Below are 22,006 nucleotides of genomic sequence, written 5' to 3'. Positions count from 1 at the left end.
CATCTTAGGTGCCTTATATCATCATCTTATTAGGTGCCTTATGTTGACATCATGTTAGATTCTTAGGTGCCATTTGAAAGATATCGTGAATGAATAAATGTATTAAGAAATAGGAGTATAAGCTTTTCAAACATGAACCTAATCAAAAGTTATACCCCACACGCCACACCAATCAACAAATAAAAAAGAAAAAAATTGGTGGGTGTTCCCCATTGTATACCCAGATTTCTTAACCATTTTATTTATTATTATTTTTAACAAAAATAATTAAAATTCATATAGAAACGAGTTGAAAAACGCCCCCAACTAAGAACACAGAAGAACGGGAGAAATTAAGAAGCTCACTCCTAGAAAACAACCATCTAAATAAAACTATCTATAAACGAGTTTTCCCTAACAACTTGTAAACCTTAATACAAAACTATACAATACTAAATTAAAACTACCCGAAAGAAACGAGAACCAAACCAAATGAACCACATGGAATCAACCTCTAGCAACCGCCCTCTTCAACATACCATTAACCGTCTCTTTCAAAGTGTTCTTCCTGGACCGATTCTCAATCTTATACGATAATTAATTGGCAGATCCATCACCCGAAACATTCTCCTCGGCCAAGCGTGTCATCATTTCGTCTAATGCCGCGAAAGCCTCCACACACATACTCTTAACCATATTTCGTGTTGTGTTCTTGTACCTTTTTTAATGTGAGTGATTACTCTATTTTTTTTTTGAACAACGATTGGGATCACCCGAGGGGGACTAAACCACCCGTTGCGATCATCTCCCGTTTCGACTATCCCGATCCAACGATAATAACCCCGCCCCCATCGCTGCCCTGGAGGAAACCTTGAAACCGGTCCAAGGGCACGACCAAGTAAAACCCCCTCCCCTTTTACCCCCTAAACGATATGGGAAGTTAGAACTTAGATACGGTTTGTCTCATATCCAATCCGTCCACTAACTTCCTTAGTACTTAAACCCATTATGTTGGTATTTATTTGAACTTAAGTACTCATTTATGTTAGTGTTTAATTAATATAAACCTCCCATTAATATGTGAATTAATGGAACCCTTTCACTTGTTTGATGGTTATATATGATAACTATATAAAGGAGGTACAAGCATAGTTGTGCAGTACACACCAAAATACACACATACTAAGAGAAAGAGAAATGTGAACAAGATAATGTTCTTGTCATATTCATGTATATTCGATGCAAACAAGGGATTCTTAGGTTGTGTACCATGAAAGCTTTCCGTTTGTGATTGCTTTTCCCGACCGGTGATGTAAACGGTGATCTTTTCCGCTTCCGCTACTAGTTTTCGGGTACGTCTCGAATTCTTTAACTCCTACATTGATATCAGAGATATATGTTTATAATCCTGTTTTATGTGCGTCAATTTGTTTGATGAAATATGTTTGATTTAATTTGATTAAGGGGATGTTAGATATTAGACTTGCATATATATATATATATATATATATATATATATATATATATATATATATATATATATATATATATATATATATATATATATATATATATATATATATATTCCTGTTATTCCATCAACTATGTTTAACACATATAACATATGAACCATATCGATTAGTTAAATTTTGATAAAAGTTTTCTTTGTCGATATGGGTTCATATTTAATTTGTTTTAGTAAACAAATATAAACGGTGTATTGTGTATACACTTCTACTTCCTTTTTGTTTCATAGATAGAAATATTACAAGTGATATTTCGTGCATATATTCTAAAAGCATAAAATGGGTACATAGAATAAAACGATGAGGATAATTATATAAATGAATGATCCATTAATATATATATAATTGTCTGTTTTTTTTTTTTTACGTATGTATATCACATGGATGCATGTTTTTATTTTTATACATGTTTTTATTTTTATTTTCTAGTAGTCATGGTATTAAAAAAGGAATGCACGTTTGTGTCCTTTTAATGTTTCAAATTGTTTTATTTATTGGCATTTATCCATTCGTTCTATTTATATCATATTGTGATTATGTGTAATTGCAAAGGAAGAGCCATTATGTTCGATTTAATACATGAACTGCTAGTAATGATTTGCCTCTAGAATATTATTACTATTACTCTACTTGGCGTGACGATGAATGTATAAATTGATAATGTATAAGTATTTACTATAATGTTTAGAATGGTAAATGATAAATTAAATGAAAAATGAACTTGCTTTCGGGTGATGCTAAATAAATAGTGTAATATATCTATTTGTTAAATACATACCCATTTGCTTGTAATGTTATGTATGTGGACATTATTATGTTTTATATAAATCCATAATGTTGAGTTTATGTAACTCTTCTTATGAATATGAAATGAGTACACAATTAATGTATTAGTTACATTAATATTAAATTATGATTTATAATAAATCTAGATATATACATCGTCAATGTAGTTTTTCGTGACTACTTACAATTATATTTGAAATAATCGATGTGTATTTGAGGTCAATCATTATATTGAACTTGTAACTGTCCAAATAATAGTTTTGATCAAATTAGTTATCTACTAGGGGGTAAGGCCCGTGCGTTGCACGATTAGGCCCACGTTTCAATAATGTGATGTTTGTGCTTTGAATTCTTAAGGTTGGACATGTAACTCATATGATGGTAGTGTATGTTTGCAGCTCAATAGGAGATTCCCAAACGCATTTTGTTTAGAAAAAATGGTGAGATAAGATCAAATGAAATAACAGTTAACCAAGTACGATATAATGGCATCCAAATGTAAAACATGAATTAAAAGAAACCCACAATATAGAGCAAAGTATACATCTAATTTCATCAGATTGGTTTCTGCTCAAATGCAGCAAATCAAACACTTACTAAGAGATTTAGTTAACATAGTATTTTTAGTCAACAGCATATAATGGATAGGTTGTCTCACAAATTGATGGTGCTATGTCGAATGATGAAGCTGGTCTGATATAGCTTGAAACTGTGAAACAAAAATGAACGTGTCAAGACGTGTATATTGAAGAAAACATGAGGGAGATTAGGTTATGGATCAAACGATTGTTATTATTATTATATACGATATACGATAACGAAAAGGGAGAGACTAATAATAACTAACCGTTTGTTGATTAGGTGTTCCGTGAGAATATAAATGACATTTCTTCGGACTGTTGTTTTTCCCCTAATGGCTGACGAATGCTCATTTCAATTTGGACATGTAAGATAATATTTACAGATGCCTGTAAAGAAAGGCTTATTAATTTTACATAAATACCTTCAAATAATATATGCATGTGATTATTAGTTGTAGTGTGAGGGGATGTACAATTTTTTTTGGTAGTGTCGTACCTATGGTTTAAATCACCTCTGTTGGAACTGTTGTTGGTTTGCTCTCCTGATGACTCCCCCGGTGACTCCCCCGTTGACTGAGAAATATGCATTTGAGCTTTGGTATGTAAGATAATATGCACACAATAAATTAAGCATAAATTTATATGTATTTTCATGCAGTACCTCTATATTTTGTTGTAGATTGTTGAACGTCTCCTTGTAAACAACATTTCTTGTGTAGTTGTTAAATGCTTTATCATTGTCTTCGGAAATAATTATTTTGAGACCTTCTGCGTTTGTTACTCGAGAGAGGGCAACATACAGTTGACCATGACTGAAAACGGGTCTTGGCAAGTAAAGCCCAACAAAATCTAGGGATTGGCCTTGACTTTTATTAATGGTCATTGCATAACAGGGCTTTACAGGAAATTGTATTCTTTTCATGATGAAAGGCCATTTTGATTGGGTAGAAGTCAGAACAATTGTAGGTATTATGACCATTTTTCCTATGTGAGATCCAGTAATGATTCTAGCATGAATAACAAACTTTTGTAGATCTGTGATAATGAGTCGCGTCCCGTTACACATGCCTGAGCTTGGATACACATTTCGAAGAAGCATTACTGGGAGACCTATTTTAAGGTGTAGTTCGTGAGGCGGCATCCCTTGAAATTTTAAGGTATTTAAGAACTCTACTGGGTATAGATGTTCTTGATCAATTGTATCAGTTGATCCCTTGCAAATCTCATCTAAGCTTTTATATGTCAGTGTTTGACCTCGCAGCTTTTCATACATATGTTTGTTGATATCATCTGCATCATCATTTTTTGGTGTCAAAATTGCCCTTTCACGCAAATAATCCTCATCATCTTGTCGTGATGCGAAGTTTGGAAATATTGCCTCTACAATTTGTTCAATTGGAGAGTTCCCTGATTTAATAATAAACTCTTCTGGAATTTGTATCCATGTAGGTTCATATTCTCCATCTTTTGCTTTGGCCGCTACTTTTCCATCTCCAACATCCAAAACCCATTTATTAAATTGTTGTTTTCTAATATTAACATCTCCATGAGGAGTATATTCGTTTACCCTCATGATGCGTGAAAGTTTAAAAACCTGGCAATATTTCCACATATCTGATCTATTGACACATGCCTGAACAACTTCTTGTCTTTTACCTTTAGGAATGACCGGTAAAATCTGTCTAAAATCACCACCCAACAATACTGGCATGCCTCCAAATAACTGACTTCTTTTTTCAGAACATTTGTACCCTAATATATCCCTCAATGTCTTGTCAAGTGCTTCAAATGCGTACCTTTGGGCCATTGGGACTTCATCCCATATTATTAACCTCACCTCATGCATTAGTTCTGCCAAATGAGTATTTTGTTTTATACCACACGTGCTATTTTCCATTAGTTCTAATGGTATGACGAATCTACTGTGAGCTGTTCTTCCTCCCGATAGAAGTAATGAAGCGATTCATGTATTAAATTTTTATTAGTTTTGCAATTCTACAATTAAATGAACAAATATAGGGGGTATGCATGTTGGTTACTTTAGAACCTAACGAAATTGTTTGGTAAGTCTTTTAAGTGATTGGATAGAAATGAAAAGATACGCATTATAATGAAAACATATCATAAAATGTAGGTTTTAAAATGGTTAACGGAAGGTATAACTACAGTAAACTTATTGCTTCAAGATGTTTTGCATTAATGAAGATACCGTTTACCGATTGGAAATCTGCTCATCATGTTAAAGTAAGTAATTCAAATACGGAGTATATAGTAACCATGTAAATAAATGATGAAAAGAGAGAAACCTGATGATGCAACAGCAAGGACAATCATGCTCTCTGATCTCAATCGTGCAATTATTGTCTTGTACATGAATGTTTTTTCGGTGCCACCAGGACCGTATACAAAAAAAAATCCCCCTTTCTGTTCTGTTACAGATTTAATGATCTTGTCGTAGATTGTATGTTGTTCTGTGTTGAGAGATTTATATAGGTTGGAATGTAATACCCTCATTTATTCTACACTGTAGTTTAACTCTTCACGAATCAAACGATTGTCCAGTTTGGTTAGCAGCTCGGGGTCGGGTTGTGGAAGATCTTGGTAATCAGATAACGATTTCCCATTTTTATTTAAAATTTCTTCTATTTCCACCAAACAATAGTTTTTTCTTTGAGTATCAGTGAGAATTAAATCTGGGTACCTAAAATGTTTTCTCTTTTTATGGAGTATGTCTTCTGATAAGACTTCCCAGTGTTGTTCCCATAACTTTGAAGGGTTGGTTACATCACAAAAGAGCAACATTGTAACAAATAAATCTCGAAGTTGTGGACCTGTTGCCCATAACTTTGCTTCGGTTATAGCTTGGGTCCATTCTCTATCGTCATTAATCAAACCGTGTGCAAAGCAAGCATCTTTAAACGTATTTTGTAGTACTCCATCAATTGTGCGTAGTTCTTCGTATGACCTAGGCCCTTTAACTATATTTAACAACATCCTTAGATAATAGCGTTCACCTGATGCGTGGTTACAATAAACGATACGGTCGATGCAACCTCTTTGTTTCCGCTTCTCCCAAATTTTCTCCCTCTGATTCCAGATGTAATGTATAGGTATTTTTGAGTAAGTGAGTTTTCTCGCTTGTTCATCTCGTTTGTTTAGCTCAAACCACTCTGTGAACATTGTTTCCTTGATGCTTTCCATGTGTAGTAAGGCTGGAAGACTTTGTGAGTCGCGCAATGTGACCGTATGCTGATTTGGTAGATGAAAGGACAACTTAATGACCGATGGTTTGGAGAAGTGTATGTCGTACAAAAACATACGCCAAACTGCTTCACATGGGGATAAATATCAACAATCCAAGTAACTCTTGATTTCATCAACTTCAACAATATTTTCCGACTGTATGTGACTATTGGTTGTAAGATTTTCTTGTATGACAATAGTCGCTCTGTCCAGTCCTTTATTCAAGTATTTAAATAAGTATTTAATCGCCCGGGATCTGTTACACCACTCCACATTAATGTGGGCATTGTATTTTAAGAGGAGGTAGCGATTGTATGGAACAACTTGACTATTGTCAAATGTGGCTTTACCTTTAACAACTTTCACTCCATTGTTTCTTTGCCAATAGTTAGGGTAGCCTTCTTCATCTATTGTCGTTTCTGCATAATATGGCTTTGGGAAATGTTTAGAGCATTTGCCGTCATTGATGCATGGGGCATCCATGTGCTTTCCGCCGCAAGGGCCATGTAACATGTACTCAGTAACAACTTTATATCCTTCTGGATCTTGGGTTTGTGACAGAATTTCAGCCGGTATGAGATCATCGATATCGCTTGGAATATGACATTTGTATTGGTTTTTTAGCCATATTAAGATATGCGCATGAGGTAAGCCACGTTTTTGGAACTCAATAACATATATGCCTGTAAGGAACGATGAACATTGATTATTTTGAAGACCAAAAGTTGATGTATATATATAAGTTTTAAAATATTATCTGTGTTACTGTGTTACCTACTTGACATGCTCCAAAAATGTGATCTTTCATTATTTCATCTATCAGGCCATTTAACTTCAGCTTAAAGACTCTTGCTTCAATATCTACACGATCATGTGGTTTCTGACCCACAATAAAAGATATCATGGCATCAATTTCCGGCCAATTTGGATTAGCTGTGAAAGTAATGAACAAATCTGGATTATCAAATTCCCGACATAGAGCCATTGCGTCTTGGTAGTTTTGCATCATGTATCGTGGGCTCCCTATATAGGTGGATGGTAAAACTATTCTCTTCCCGATGGATTCAACTTTTGTGTCTCCTCTTGTAACTGCGTCACATACATTATGATATTTATTGGTCCACAAATCATTTTGGTGATTTCTTAGCCATCTAAGTCGCTGCTCTTCAATAGCTGTGTAAGCATCAACCAAATATTGTTGAAATAAGCGACCTCCTCTAAGTAATGTAGTGCCCTCATTGTCTCGTTGTTGAATCCGATAGCAACAGTACTCTCTCATCGTTAAAAAACTTCGATTAGTTTTCCGTCTTCTGTTATTATTGTGGTACGGGATACGTTCGTGGTAACTCGTTTCACCATAAGGGAATAGTAAAGGGTATTGTAAGGACATGTATAGTTGATGAAGTTCAGATATTCTCTTTGATGCAGAGTTTTTTTTGTTAACAATAATATCTCTCGATGTAGTATTCTGACCAAAGTCACTTGTAACTAACACGGCTACTTCAGACACACTGGGTGTGTTATATTGTCTTGAACTGGTTCTCGTGTTAAGTAGCCGAAGCTCAAAATTTGCTGGTGCATTTTGACTACACCAATCTCGGGCCATCCAAAATGCTTTCGCTACAGAACTGAATTCATTTAACATGTTAATGAGGTTTGTTACTGTGGTTTCATCTAGGACTTGTTTAGAATCCCCATTAATAAATGCCGACATACGATTTCTGGTTTCATTTTATGTGTCGTAGAAATACAGTTGCGCATATTTGGGCTGCGCTCCTTCTATAGGAATCAGAGAACCAATCTTATGATAGCTCTGACCACTTATTCTAAATGTATATGGTCCTCTTCCTTGGTTAATGGAGTGGTCTATTTTTGCTCCAAATGATGTGAAGGAAAAATGCTGTTGTATATCCTGATTCGCTCTCTAAACTTTGATGTAGTAGGATTATTGTAATCGAGCAAGTTCTTTAGTGGAGGAGGAGCGTCTTTGAGTTTAGACAGTAACACTTTTCCATTTTGACAACAAAGCGAGAAGGTTGGATTTTTAGTATTTCTTGATTTGTTAGTTCTCTCTTCGTACCACATTGTTGCATTGCAAGTAGGACATTTATAGGATGGAGGTCGAAGGCTATGGTAGCAGACAGGTGAACCTCGCATCATAAGTAAATACATAAATTCAACGGCTAAATAAATTATTTATCATATGTTTAGCATTGGCATGCGTAATAATAAGCAGATGGATGATTTGATTTCTATCTTTATGCATATACAGAACATGGTTAAGAAAATGACCTGTAGAGTTTAATGCCTTTTTGCTTACGCCCTTTTTAGATGAATGGTTAGTCTTTGAATCTAAAATTATTTTAATGAGTTAGAAATTTTAATTATAGTAACAATATGATGAAAACATATTACATGTAAAATTATAACTTGTACTTCAAGTGTGTAGGTAGCAAATGTACCTGGTGCTCCATTTGTGGGGGTTTTTTAGTTGAGAGGGTGTCGGATGGCATGGTGATAACCCTGCATCGGCATAATAGTGTATCACATTATTCAATATTCTGGACCATGTTTATATTTATAAAGTATAGGTAAGGTAGTATCGTTATCAGATATTATGAAAAAATATGCAGACTTTTTTGGTGGTGACCATGTTTGTCTTTATAGAGTACTGGCCAACATGTGATCCCCCCTTTTGTATCTTATAAATTAGAGGCAATATTGAAATAATGTGGCCTGTTTATGTGTGTGTGTTGTGGTAGATAAGTTGAAGGTGATAGTGTACCTAATTGAGGGATAGGTGGATCACTTAATCTGAGACCACAATAGGTCTGGACTTTCCCAAGTGATGTAATGACTGATGATGAATGTATTGATAGAGGACCATGTAGGAAGTTTGAGAGGTGTAAATTGTTGGCGGCGTCATTCGCATTCATTACACCATTCGTGGAGGTGGCAACTGGTGCTGTGAGAGATTAAGTGAATGATGTTAAGCATATAGCCATATGTTTATTAAGCTTTAACGATGAAAGACATACCTGGAGTTATAGATGTGTTAGTCTGCATTTCAGAATCTGATGGTAGAAAGAGTGAGATAAGAAATCTATAAGATGATGTATGTGAAGGGTTAAATTACAATAAAGGGTTTCTTTTCTTACTTTCTTATGTAGTTACTTGATGATAGTTTATATTCCAAATCATTTAAGGTTCCATGGTTTATAATCATTTCATTTATCATAACCATTAATAGCAGTTAAAGTAATTATTGTCGATAACTATGAAATGATAAATGAGATAATGAAGAGACATTGAAGATTATGTAATGTGAAGTTGTGTATATATATATTTATATTAATTCATTCATATAAATTAATTAGTTAATGAGTTGTACCTGATGTTGGCGTTGCATTTGGGCCTCTTTAGTTGTGCTCCGAGTTTGTCGGCAAGTGACAGTAGTTGCTCGAGCGTAACCAGTCATATCTACATAGTATCCAAACCAACCCGTTACAAACATAATGATCAAACTCGCTACTTGTAGTTGTAACCTTGAAATTAAGTTTAAAAGTTTCAAACGCGGAGTATTGGGAAAGGAAAGAAAGTACATGACGTGCTGGGTACCTGGGTTTGCTTTTGATAGGGTAACTTAATCACAGGGAGAGAGTGAACCCTTTGGAGGAGGGGTTGTCTCAACAACAAAACAACTGCCACACTGTAGCCAAACATATTATACCAAAAAAAAAAGCAATGAGCTGCGACAATAAAATATGGATAATCCAAAGCATATACATTAGTCACTCGTAAAAGAAAAAGGATTGTAGACCACTACAAATAAGTAGTTAGTTTAAGTTTTTTTTGTACTCCAGACTTACCAAGTATTGAGTGAAATGCCCCGTTCATATTGATTATAAACGATTCACAATAGTTGATTTCATTGCGAGGTACTTGACCTCTAAATGATACATTTTACAAACATTGCATTCGTTTTTAAAAGGCAGACTTTCATTACAACGAAAGTTGACAGCCATGCATAATATCTCTTAATATATCCAAACTATGAATGACTTATTATCAATCTTGATGAACTCAATGACTCGAATGCAACGTATTTTGAAATATGCCATGAATGACTCCAAGTAATATCTTTAAAATGAGCAAATGCACAGCGGAAGATTTCTTTAATACCTGAGAATAAACATGCTTTAAAGTGTTAACCAAAAGGTTGGTGAGTTCATTAGTTTATCATAAATAATTATTTCCAATAGTATAATAGACCACAAGATACTCATATTTAGAAAACAATCTGTGCAGGTCTGCTCACTGGTAAAAATCATTCATATGAAGAACACCGGAACCTTTCCAAACAACTCACCAACGGTAGCTAATGCATAGTGCAATGACAAAATCATCTCACCGTGGCAGTTAATACAATATAATTTTACAACGGTAGCTAGTGCGTAGTGCAATGCAAAATCAGCTCACCGAGGGTAGTTAAAACGGTAGCTAATGCGTAGTGCAATGACAAAATCATCTCACCGTTACTAACTACAAAATCCAATACAATATAATATAATGGTAGCTAATGCATAGTGCAATGCGAAATCATCTCACCGAGGGTAGTTAAAACTGTAGCTAATGCGTAGTGCAATGACAAAATCATCTCACCGTTACTAACTACGAAATTCGAACCAAATCGTATGCTAACGCGTAGTGCAATGATGAAATCACCTCACCGATGGTCGATAATACAATCTTTATATACGTCGAACCTCTGAATCCAAATAATTCTATCATAGAATGTAGTTTTGAATATTTGTATCTATTTCGTCAAACGTTTATAGAAGCAGTTCATGTATTCTCAGTTCAAAAATATGTATCTCAAAAGCATTTAGTAAAACAGTTATAAAGCAGCACATGTATTCTCAGTCCCAAAAATGTAAAGAGTAAAAGGGGATCAAATGAACTCACAATACCGTATTTTGTAGTAAAAATACATATGACGACATTGAACAATGCAGGGTTGACCTCGGATTCACGAACCTATATCAATTGTATACCTATTAACACATATAATGGATATCACATAATTTCATTTATTAATATATATTATTTATATATTTGTAGTTATATAGAATTTATACTAATTTCCATATAAAACATATACTTATATTATATCTTTAATTACATGTTATATATATTTATTTTGTATATATATTTAAAATGATTAATATCCATACATTTATAAAACCGCATGTAAGTATTTATAATGTTATTATTTTTTATATATAGTTATATTAAATATTAATATAATTCTAGTATATGTAATATGTATATTTAATGTACAAAATATTTATTTATTAGAATGATAGTTTTGATAATATTAATTTAATAATAATAATAATAATAATAATAATAATAATAATAATAATAATAATAATAATAATAATTTTAAAAATAATACTTAATAAGACTTATTTTGCTAATCATAATATTAATAATAATAATACTAATATTTATATTACTAACTATAATGATAATAATACTACTAATAATAATAACTATAAAAATAATGATTTTACTAATAATATTACTTATTAATACTACTTAGTAATAACAAAAATGATAATAATATTAATTATACTAATAATCTTATTACTAATATGGATAATAATAATAATTAATTAATAACAACAATAATAATTAATAATAATAATAATAACAATAATAATAATAATGAAATAATAATAATAGTAATAAAATTATACCTCACAAGAATAGCCTAAAAAAATATAGTTCCTCTGCCCGGGCTCAAACCCGCGACCTCTCGTTTAAACACAAACACGCCTAACCATTGAACTACTCAACTCTTTCTGTTTTAATTTTCACATTTAATTCTCTTATCCTACAAATTCGGCCCAGATTTATCTCGGCCCAACAGAGAAAATTTGGTCTCGGCCCAACAGTAAGCACAAGCCCAACATCAGCTTTTATTGCTAAAAATAATAATGCCGTGGCCTACAGGAACTCTCGGTTACACACACATGCCCCTAACCATCGGACTAATTCTATTTTTCTGAAATTATAGTGATTTTAAATGTTTTTTAACCCACACTTTCTGCCTTCTTATTCTTTAACATAATCAACTGTTATCATCATCTCAACATACCATTTCATCATCATCAAGCATCGTTTATCATCATCATCATTTCATGGATATGAATCAGAAAACGTACACAGTAGATTATATATATATATATATATATATATATATATATATATATATATATATATATATATATATATATATATATATATATATATATATATATATGTGTGTGTGTGTGTGTGTGTGTGTGTGTGTGTGTGTGTGTATATGTTTTGCGTAATTTTTGTTATAACTAAACGGACTGCGTAATTCAATACACTATTCGTGAATTCATGTGATTAAATTACGCGTAACGTGTACATATACACGTGAATCACGTAATGTTTCATTCAATTTACTGTACAATCAACACAGTATCGACGTCTTCTTCATTACAGACACAAGAATCATAGCAGCAAGTTTAGCGAGCCGTAGTAGTCGATGTTGCAGGTTGTTTGTGGTGATCTTGGGTGGTTCTTCATCCAAAACAAAAACCCATAAATGTAGCAGAAGTGGGTTTTGTTTTTAGGTTGGGTTTCATTATAGGTATAGCAGTAGCAAATAGGAGCTCGATGGGAATTAGGTGGAGGTGGTTGTCTTGTTGATGAAGGTGGTGGTGGTTGTGATAGGATGAAGGTGGCGGTTGACAGTTCATGATGGTGGTGTTGGATCGTTATCAAGGAGGTGGGTTAAAGAGTAAGAAAACATACAGTTGTGATTTCGGTGGAGATTGGTGGTGATCATAATGGCATGGTGGTTTTGGTGAAGCAAGGTTGGCGGTGGAAGCAAGTGAAGTGAAGAAAAGGTTTGTGAGTGATGGTCTCGAGTAATAACAATTCACGAGGGGTCTTCCATGGCCAAGGTAATGGTGTTCCTTGGTACAAACCAACACAAAGAAGAAAAAAAGGATGAAGATGCAGTAGTAGTTGTTATGTTTAGTGGTTGGGTTGTAATCATAGAAATGGACATATGGTAGTAAGGTGATAGTGGGTGTATATATATATCTATCAATATCTAACTGTCATCCATTTATCCAATATCATATACTAGTACGATTAATAATAAATAAGTAAATAATATAATAATAAGAATTAATAACCATGTGAATTGGAAACATTAAACTAATTGATATAAATCATAAATCAATAATAGTATAGTCTTAATAGTAAAGCCATCGGTTACTTGGATTATTATCAACTCGCGGAGTATTATATTATGGTCCTTTGCTAAACAGTTAAAATATAAAAGTCTTCCTAAAAATTCCAAAATTTTAAATTAACTATATTTATTTATTTTAGTCATTATGGTAAAAATTCACTCATTAATTTTATAAATAAAAATTACATCAACTGTCCCTCTCGATTCTGAGTAAAATATGAAAAGTGTTGAAATTTATTAATTAGCTTCTAAATATATTTTTAATAAGCCTAAAATTTATATAGCTCATTTTCGGATCACCGTTTATTTTAAAATCACATAAGTTCATTTATAACTTGTTTATTATCAATCGAATGATAATTGAGTGTTACTATCATTTTCCAAATAAATTCGAAACTATATATATATATATATATATATATATATATATATATATATATATATATATATATATACACCTATCAAGTTACAATTAATTGTTCGTGAATCGTCAGAACTGGTCGAAGGGTAAATGAATACATGAACACAGTTCAAAGTTTTTGAGATTCAACATTACATGATATGCTTATCTTGTCGAAACCATATAAAGATTAAGTTTAATTTTGGTCAGAAATTTTCGGGTCGTCACATTGAGATCACCATTGCAGTGCCAAAAAGTTATTAGTATGATACCTATATAATACAGATCAATGATCTGACCAAGTTATTTTTGTAGGCAACTTTATTAGATATGATGTATCATTTTACCATGATGTTTTTATATGGTTAGGGTCGATTGTTTTTTTTAATCTTTATTTGGAAAACTGCTGGGTGAAGTGTGGGTGTACGTTCGAGTGGGTCAATTTACACGATATATATACAACCAACAGGGTTACATATGGTAGCCCAACAAAGATAGTTTCAGAATTTCAAAGTATTGAAGTAGTAACAACTTGATATCTATGTTGATCAAGATCAGAAAGGCACAAAACTAAACTATATCATTGATACCATTTATTGAACTCAAAGACCAGTGAGTTGTATTATTATTTATGAAAGCTAGAAATAAAAGGAAAACAAACATAATGACCATTGTAATCCAAGGTAGTTTAAAAATAGCAAAACACTAACACCCGATATGGAGTAGTTTATTTCAGCTTGCATACTAATATCCCAATGTGAATCAAACATTTTCCTCTTTATCGGGTGTGTCATCCCAATCCTTCCAACTCTCATCTTCAGTATCCTTCAAACTCTCATTTTCGGGATCCTTCCTACTCTCATCTTCAGGATCCTTTTGATTCGCATCCTCTGAATCAGAACTTTTAATGATGAACCTAAAGTAAAGTTCAAAATATCATGTATAAGGTTCATTATGGGGGTGGCAAAACACATACTTTATTGATAGTGACAACTTACTTTCTCGGCTTCTTACGTTCGAAGTTTTTGGCTGGAGTACTAATAACCGTGTTCTGTTTTTGGCTACTGGGTGATGAGTGTTTAACTTGAGTGGCGTTACTAACAGAACCTTCCTCTAAGTTAATAGCTGAAGCATTGTTGGGGGTGGAGTATGGTGGGTAGACCTTAATGCAATTAAAACTCTCAAAGGCTCCATGTTCATAGTATGAGTTTATCTTCAGGACAAATTTGTGGGTGGTGTTAATCAAATTAGCCAAAGGATTGGGCAACACTGAATTGCAGGTATCCTATGTATATAAAGAGTAATTTATAACGTATAATATAAGTATTCGGAAAGTAGTAGACAAATAATATCAATAAAAAACCTCATTGCTGTCAGTCAAAAAGGCATGGGCTGTTGCACTGGCTAATTTTTCAGCCGTCTCATCAAAGAGGACAATTACAGTCTCTGCAGAGTCGTCTCTCAAATCACACTGAAGCCTGAAACTTTGGTGAGTAAAAAAAGAATTGAGGTGTCAGGGAGAGAGATAGATTATATGTGTTGCGTATTAAAGATGAAATGATATTGTGTAAATTACCTTGGCTTCGGATAAGTAGGCGCCTTTTCACACGAATCGCACCAAACATTCCAAAACCTTCGCGAAGTAAGTTTTTTGGATTTGCATAAATTGCATGTATAGTAATACCAAGAGCTTTTGGTTCTGATGTTTGTTATTTGCAGTTTGCAGGTAAAGGTGCCAGCCTGAAAGGGGTAAAAAGTAAGTGAAGAGAATAGAGTTGATTCTGATTAGTGTGAAATGAGACTTGTATAAAAAGATACAGCACATCTTTTTTTCCTTTGCGGGCCAACAGAAGTAACTGGGCAAGGGTGCCTTCCATTGACGATCCCTGATGTGGTGTTACTGGACGATGTTCATTGACTTCGGTGAGTTCCATGTTGCTACAGCTGAACATGGTAGTCATATTTTAGTAATGGTCTAGGCTTTTTATATATGCATTTATATATAAAAATGTGAAAGCACCTGATTTTCGAAGTGAAATCATGCAAGAGTGGTATTTCAGAGTCATCAATAATCAGTGTTGCTGTAGAACTTGAGATACAAAGTTCACCTGTGAGTTGAGTTGGGACGGATAATGTTACTTTCAATTGTAGAGATATGGATGCAAACGTTTAGATAGTGAGCAGTAGTAAGTATGACAAAAGCTGACCGTTGTGCTCTTTGACAGCAACTGAAGACAGAATAATGCAGTAAAACCCATCAGTCCGAGATTTCTTTTCTCGCAAATAATCCCCTAAACTTCCCCATAGGGTTACTTTAATTTTACGCCCCCTGTTTAAAGAGGCATGCGTTTATATGTTAATAGGGAGAAATACCATGGGTCAATATTCAAAAGCAAAAGGGGTTGATGAATAACCGAGACAATCTGAATATGTAAAAAAAGTAGAACCTCGGGTATTATACTGAAGACATAACATATAGGAAGGTTGATGAATGAGTGGAATAAGTCGAGCCAAAACAAAGTTAAAAGCACGGGTATAATACTCTAGAACAGAACATGTAGAAACAACTTTTCAGAGATAAGACAATGGAAACGAAGTTAGAGGTTACCTTTAGTTGAAATGCCTCATTCATATACATTATAAACGATTCACAATAGTTGATTACATCGCGAGGTATTTGACCTCTATATGATACATTTTACAAACATTGCATTCGTTTTTAAAAGACAAACTTTCTTTACATCGAAAGTTGACGGCATGCATACCATTTCATAATATATTCAACTATAATTGACTTAATAATAATCTTGATGAACTCAACGACTCGAATGCAATGTCTTCCGAAATATGCCATTTATGACTCCAAGTAATATCCTTAAAATGAGCTAATGCACAGCGGAAGATTTCTTTAATACCTGAGAATAAACATGCTTTAAAGTGTCAACCAAAAGGTTGGTGAGTTCATTAGTTTATCATAATCAATCATTTCCATAATTTTAATAGATCACAAGATTTACTTTATTCAATAATCATACACTCGCAAGTGTTTAAAAATCATTCATATGGATTGAACACCTGGTAACCGACATTAACATAATGCATATAGAATATCCCCAAAACAGAAATCCATCTGTATAATATAAACTCGAAGTACTAAAGCATACCATTTTCCAGTATGGGGGGTGTTAGTGCCCGTAGATCTACCTTTAGGATTCACGTTAATTAGGGTGTCTGTTCCCTAATTCTTAGGCTACCAAGCTAAAAGGGGTGATATTCGATTCGATAATCCAACCATAGAATGTAATTTTCGAGTACTTGTGTCTATTTCGTAAAACAGTTATAAAAACAGCGCATGTATTCTCACTCCCAAAAATATATATTGCAAAAACATTTAAAAAGGGAGCAAATGAAACTCACGATACAATATTTTGTAGTAAAAATATTCATACGACGATATTGAACAATGCAAGGTTGGCCTCGGATTCACGAACCTATATCATTTGTATATATATTAATACACATAATTATAATCGAACAAATTTATATATATATTTAGTTATGTATTAAGATTAATATTTATATATAATTTTATTAATATGTATAATGTATTATAATGCTTATTTGATATATAATTTAGTTAACATTATAACAATACAGTTAGTATTATATTAGTTAAACATAATATTATGCAATATTAATATACTTATGTAATAAATATATATATATCTTTTGTTTGCAAAAATTAATAATTGTAATAATACTAGGTTAGGGATAATAATAATGATAATAATAATAATAATAATAGTTGTTTTAATAAAAAAAAATTAAAATAATGATACTTTTAGTAATAATGATAATAATAATACAACTGATAATAATAATAATTATAATAATAATTTACTACTAATGATAATCATTTTATTAATACTAACAATGATAATATTAATAATAATAATATTAATGATACTTATAATAATGGTAATGATAATAATGATTATAATACTTATATGATGATAATAATAATTATAATACTAATAATAACAATAATAATAATAATAATAACTATAATAACAATGATAATAATTGATCATTAATTCTTATATTAGTAAAACTAATAATAATAATTATATTACTAATAATAATAACAATAATAATAATAATCACAATTTCAATAATGAAAACTACCTTCAAAAAGCTTTTAAAAAAAAAATGCCATCAATGGGGCTCGAACCCGAGACCTCTCGTTAACCAACAACACTCCATAACCAATGATCCATTTCTGTTTTTCCTGGAATTGTATCGATTTTAATTTATTTAACGTTCGTTATTCTGTCACCCTTTCATCTTCTTCAATAACACAAGTAAGATATAATCATAACATCAACATTTTATTTGTTTAATACTTGTAATTCGAAATATATCATTTAGTATAAGAGTGATTACTAATTAATCAAAACAGTCAACGAAAATATTTGATTTAAATAACCTGCTGTGTTCGTAAAAATGAAGAACTTAACTAAAAATTGATTTCGATCTTAAGACTGTTTTGAACGAAATTTTCTACATGAATTAGATTTTAAATCGTTCTTAGAAACTCTAGAAATCATCAATTGAACTTAAATCATTCAGACGAATTCGAATTTTCATGAAGAACACGAAGGTTAACTTTTTGTTTTAAAACTTTGACTCGAAAATTCCAACTCAACAAAACGAATTGGAACTTCAAAATTTGCAGATAGTTTGAATGGACGATTTCTAACACAATTGCATTTCTATATTTTGAAAATTTATTCGTTTTCAAGCTGTTGTTAATCTCTGTTATGAACACGTTGAACCTCAAATCGAATTTCAAATATTAGATTGTTTTAGGATAAAATTGTAACATGAAAAAGGTTCTATTTCAATAATATAAACTTTCTGAATCCTTAATTAAACTTAAAACATAATAATGAGTTCGAATTTTACCATTAACAATTCGGTTAAATTTTGAAAATTGAACTTTGACTTCGAAATTGAAACTCGATAGGAATAATTGGACCTTGAGATTTTCCAGATAGCTTAAGTGATCGTTTTATAACATAATTGCATTAATAGATTTTGCAGTTAAATTTGAATTTGAGTTTTTGGTAATTCGAACCAAGAACAGAGATGAAACTGCATTTTTTGCTTTTTTTATTTTTATTTTCGAATAATCAGAAGGAGTATCTTATATAATGATTTTAATCGAATAAGTGAAGCAGTAACATGATTGTTATTTAGTGATAATTGATCAAGAGCAAACAAATTCACGTACAGAAAAAAAAAGTTTACAGTCGACAGGGATAGATAACAGATTACTTTTATAAATTGATATTTATATTTTATGTATTATTATTGATAATTAATAAATATAAATACATTATTAAGAAAATACTGATAATTATTAAAAATAAAGATACTAATACTAATATTTATAGAAATAACAATAACAACAATAATATTAATGATAATATAACAATCAAATGTATCAAATTTCATATATATATATATATATATATATATATATATATATATATATATATATATATATATATATATATATATATATATATAATATTAATAATACTGATATTAATATTAATATTAATATTTATGAAAGTAAAAATAACATATCTTAACTTGTATTATATATTATTAATTATGTAATATTTATATAATATATTATATAATAACTTTTTTTTAAATATTTATTATTTAAAAATTTTATATGTATTACAATATACATATAATAAAATAATTATACACAGAAATCATATATATATATATATATATATATATATATATATATATATATATATATATATATATACATTCATTTTAAATTTTACTTAATTATTTTGTATCTTATTTTACACATTTACTTCTATTGTTTAAATTATATTTTATAATTTTAACTTATTATATATACTTACATTTATATTTATATATATAAATATATTTATTTATAAACAATTGTTCGTGAATCGCAGGGTTAAGTCCAATTGATAAATTAAATACATGAAACCATTTTAATGTAAAACGTCGATTTACTTAACTTGTCGATATCCATTTTATAAGTTATCTACACTTCATAATTTCACCTTCACATTAAATAATATGAAAGCTAAATAATTATCTTATCAAAAGTCACGAGCATGTATTGGAAATCAAACAGGAATCTCCACTAACTTTTGTCTAACTCTCGTTAATTGACACCTTTGTTCTTATTGTAAATCACTTTACCATTTATTCTGAATATTGTTGAAAAGGAACGATTTCTCAAATCAACGTGGACCTCACAATAGAGATATGTAATCACAATTCAATATATCTGATAATTCAATCATTTGATATTATCTTCCAATTCCATCGATAAACATATTGGAGCAATTACGTTCATGTAAAGTATTATACATTTAATAATTTGTTGAAATTTTCAAGTTTATAATATATATATATATATATATATATATATATATATATATATATATATATATATATATATATATATATATATATATATATATATATATAATCATATCATTTAAATAATGGTTCGTGAATCGTCGGAATTTGGTCAAGGTTAAATGAATGTATGAACACAATTTAAAGTCTTTGAGATTCAACTTAACAAACTTTACTTATCGTGTCGAAATAATGTAAAGATAAAGTTTAAATTTGGTCGAAAATTTCCGGGTTGTCACAGTACCTACCCGTTAAAGAAATTTCGTCCCCGAAATTTGATCGAGGTAGTCATGACTAACAGTAAGAATGTTATTATGAAGAATATAAGCTGATACATAGAATTCTATCATGATTAAGAAATACGGATAAAATAATTTGATTTTCCGAAGTGTATGAGTGAAGCTATCGTAAAAGAATGAAATGAGAAAATAGAGATTTGCCTTATCTTTTGACATCATCACGGTTGATCTCTGGATAAAAGAAAATCTTTGTAATCTATATAGGATTTGATTCTTCGGCGATTAAGGAAATTATGACCCTCTTCGATTTAATGCGATAATCCATCTCGATTTCTCTGTCGGATATTTCACTATAAATCCACCTTCTTCGTTTCCTTACAACTCACACCTTCTATCCTTTCTCCCTCAACTCATATTTTAAAGTATTCGTCAATATGCTCCATCCAGTGCTGATTCTCGATATACTCCTAACTTTCATATCTGTCATTCTTCTTTTTCATCTACCACCGGAGGATTTTATTTACTTGTACTATTACCTTGGAATTATAATATTTTTAATTCTCCCGTGCCTTTACGTTGCAATACGTATTGATATGCACGGTTTGTAATTTATGTGTTGTTGTCGAGCTCCATATTTTTTATATATTTAAAAGTTCCATACTTTTGTCTCCTCTTCCCGACTTCAAATTAAGCGAATAATGGTCCAGAATTCGTAGGTATGGATTTCGAAATGAACATAGTTACTGTTCTAAGAAGGAAATTGTAATGGCACGATCTTGATTTGTCAAATTTCTAGAATACCTGGAAAAGACCGAATCATCAAGAAAAATATTTTCTTGATATGTTTAAAGGTTAAGTAGAATACAAGAGTCGTGTAACATGGCACATGATAACGTTATAATATGTGAATCATCATGTTCCATTTAGAAACTTAGCATGACTTACTGTAATATAATCACGTTGATCAAGTGTCATTATATTATACTAAATCATGCTTCAATTTTCAACACTACTTCAAAAACATTCATATTTTAAACTCGAAGGTTTCAGAATTTAGAATCTAAAATAGTTTCTTTTATGATGTAACACAGATATCGCGAAGAGATAAATGATTTCGGATAACAATATTTATGAAGATAGCTCCAGAAATATCGAAGATATTTATAATGAAAGATATGATGATATCTTAGAATTTCTAACATCGATGGATGATGATGGAGATTTGTCTGTAAAGGTTTAGAGTCAGAAGCAAGGTATTTGATAACAATTTCAGCAGACATTGAATCATTTGGATTCTTTGAAGGTAGATTTCGTCCTTGTGATTTGTCCACAGCCTCCTTCATGTTTTGCTCAAACCGTTTACCTTCTCTTTTTCTGAGCTTTACCAACACACTATTCTTTATCAACAAACTTTTGACTGTTACGGTTGTCTACAGTTTCTGCTGCTTTTCCAAAAATTCGGAGAACTG

General features: G+C 31.4%; 2 protein-coding genes across 2 annotated transcripts; both read right to left on the bottom strand.

Annotated features, from left to right (window-relative positions):
• Positions 1 to 3,380: 3,380 nt before the first annotated feature.
• LOC139846158 (uncharacterized) lies at positions 3,381 to 4,769 on the bottom strand. The gene has a single exon (XM_071835944.1). The coding sequence runs from the start codon at positions 4,767 to 4,769 to the stop codon at positions 3,381 to 3,383; it is 1,389 nt and encodes a 462-aa protein (XP_071692045.1).
• A 1,451-nt stretch (positions 4,770 to 6,220) lies between these two features.
• On the bottom strand, positions 6,221 to 7,760 carry LOC139846142 (uncharacterized). The gene is made up of 2 exons (XM_071835943.1): positions 6,890 to 7,760; positions 6,221 to 6,798 (listed from the first exon to the last, which is right to left on the bottom strand). The coding sequence occupies exons 1-2, from the start codon at positions 7,758 to 7,760 to the stop codon at positions 6,221 to 6,223; spliced, it is 1,449 nt and encodes a 482-aa protein (XP_071692044.1).
• Positions 7,761 to 22,006: the final 14,246 nt, after the last annotated feature.

The sequence above is a fragment of the Rutidosis leptorrhynchoides genome, chromosome 1, assembly GCF_046630445.1.
Source record: "Rutidosis leptorrhynchoides isolate AG116_Rl617_1_P2 chromosome 1, CSIRO_AGI_Rlap_v1, whole genome shotgun sequence".
Classification (NCBI taxonomy): Eukaryota; Viridiplantae; Streptophyta; class Magnoliopsida; order Asterales; family Asteraceae; genus Rutidosis; species Rutidosis leptorrhynchoides.
This window is presented reverse-complemented; position numbering and strand designations above follow the sequence as displayed.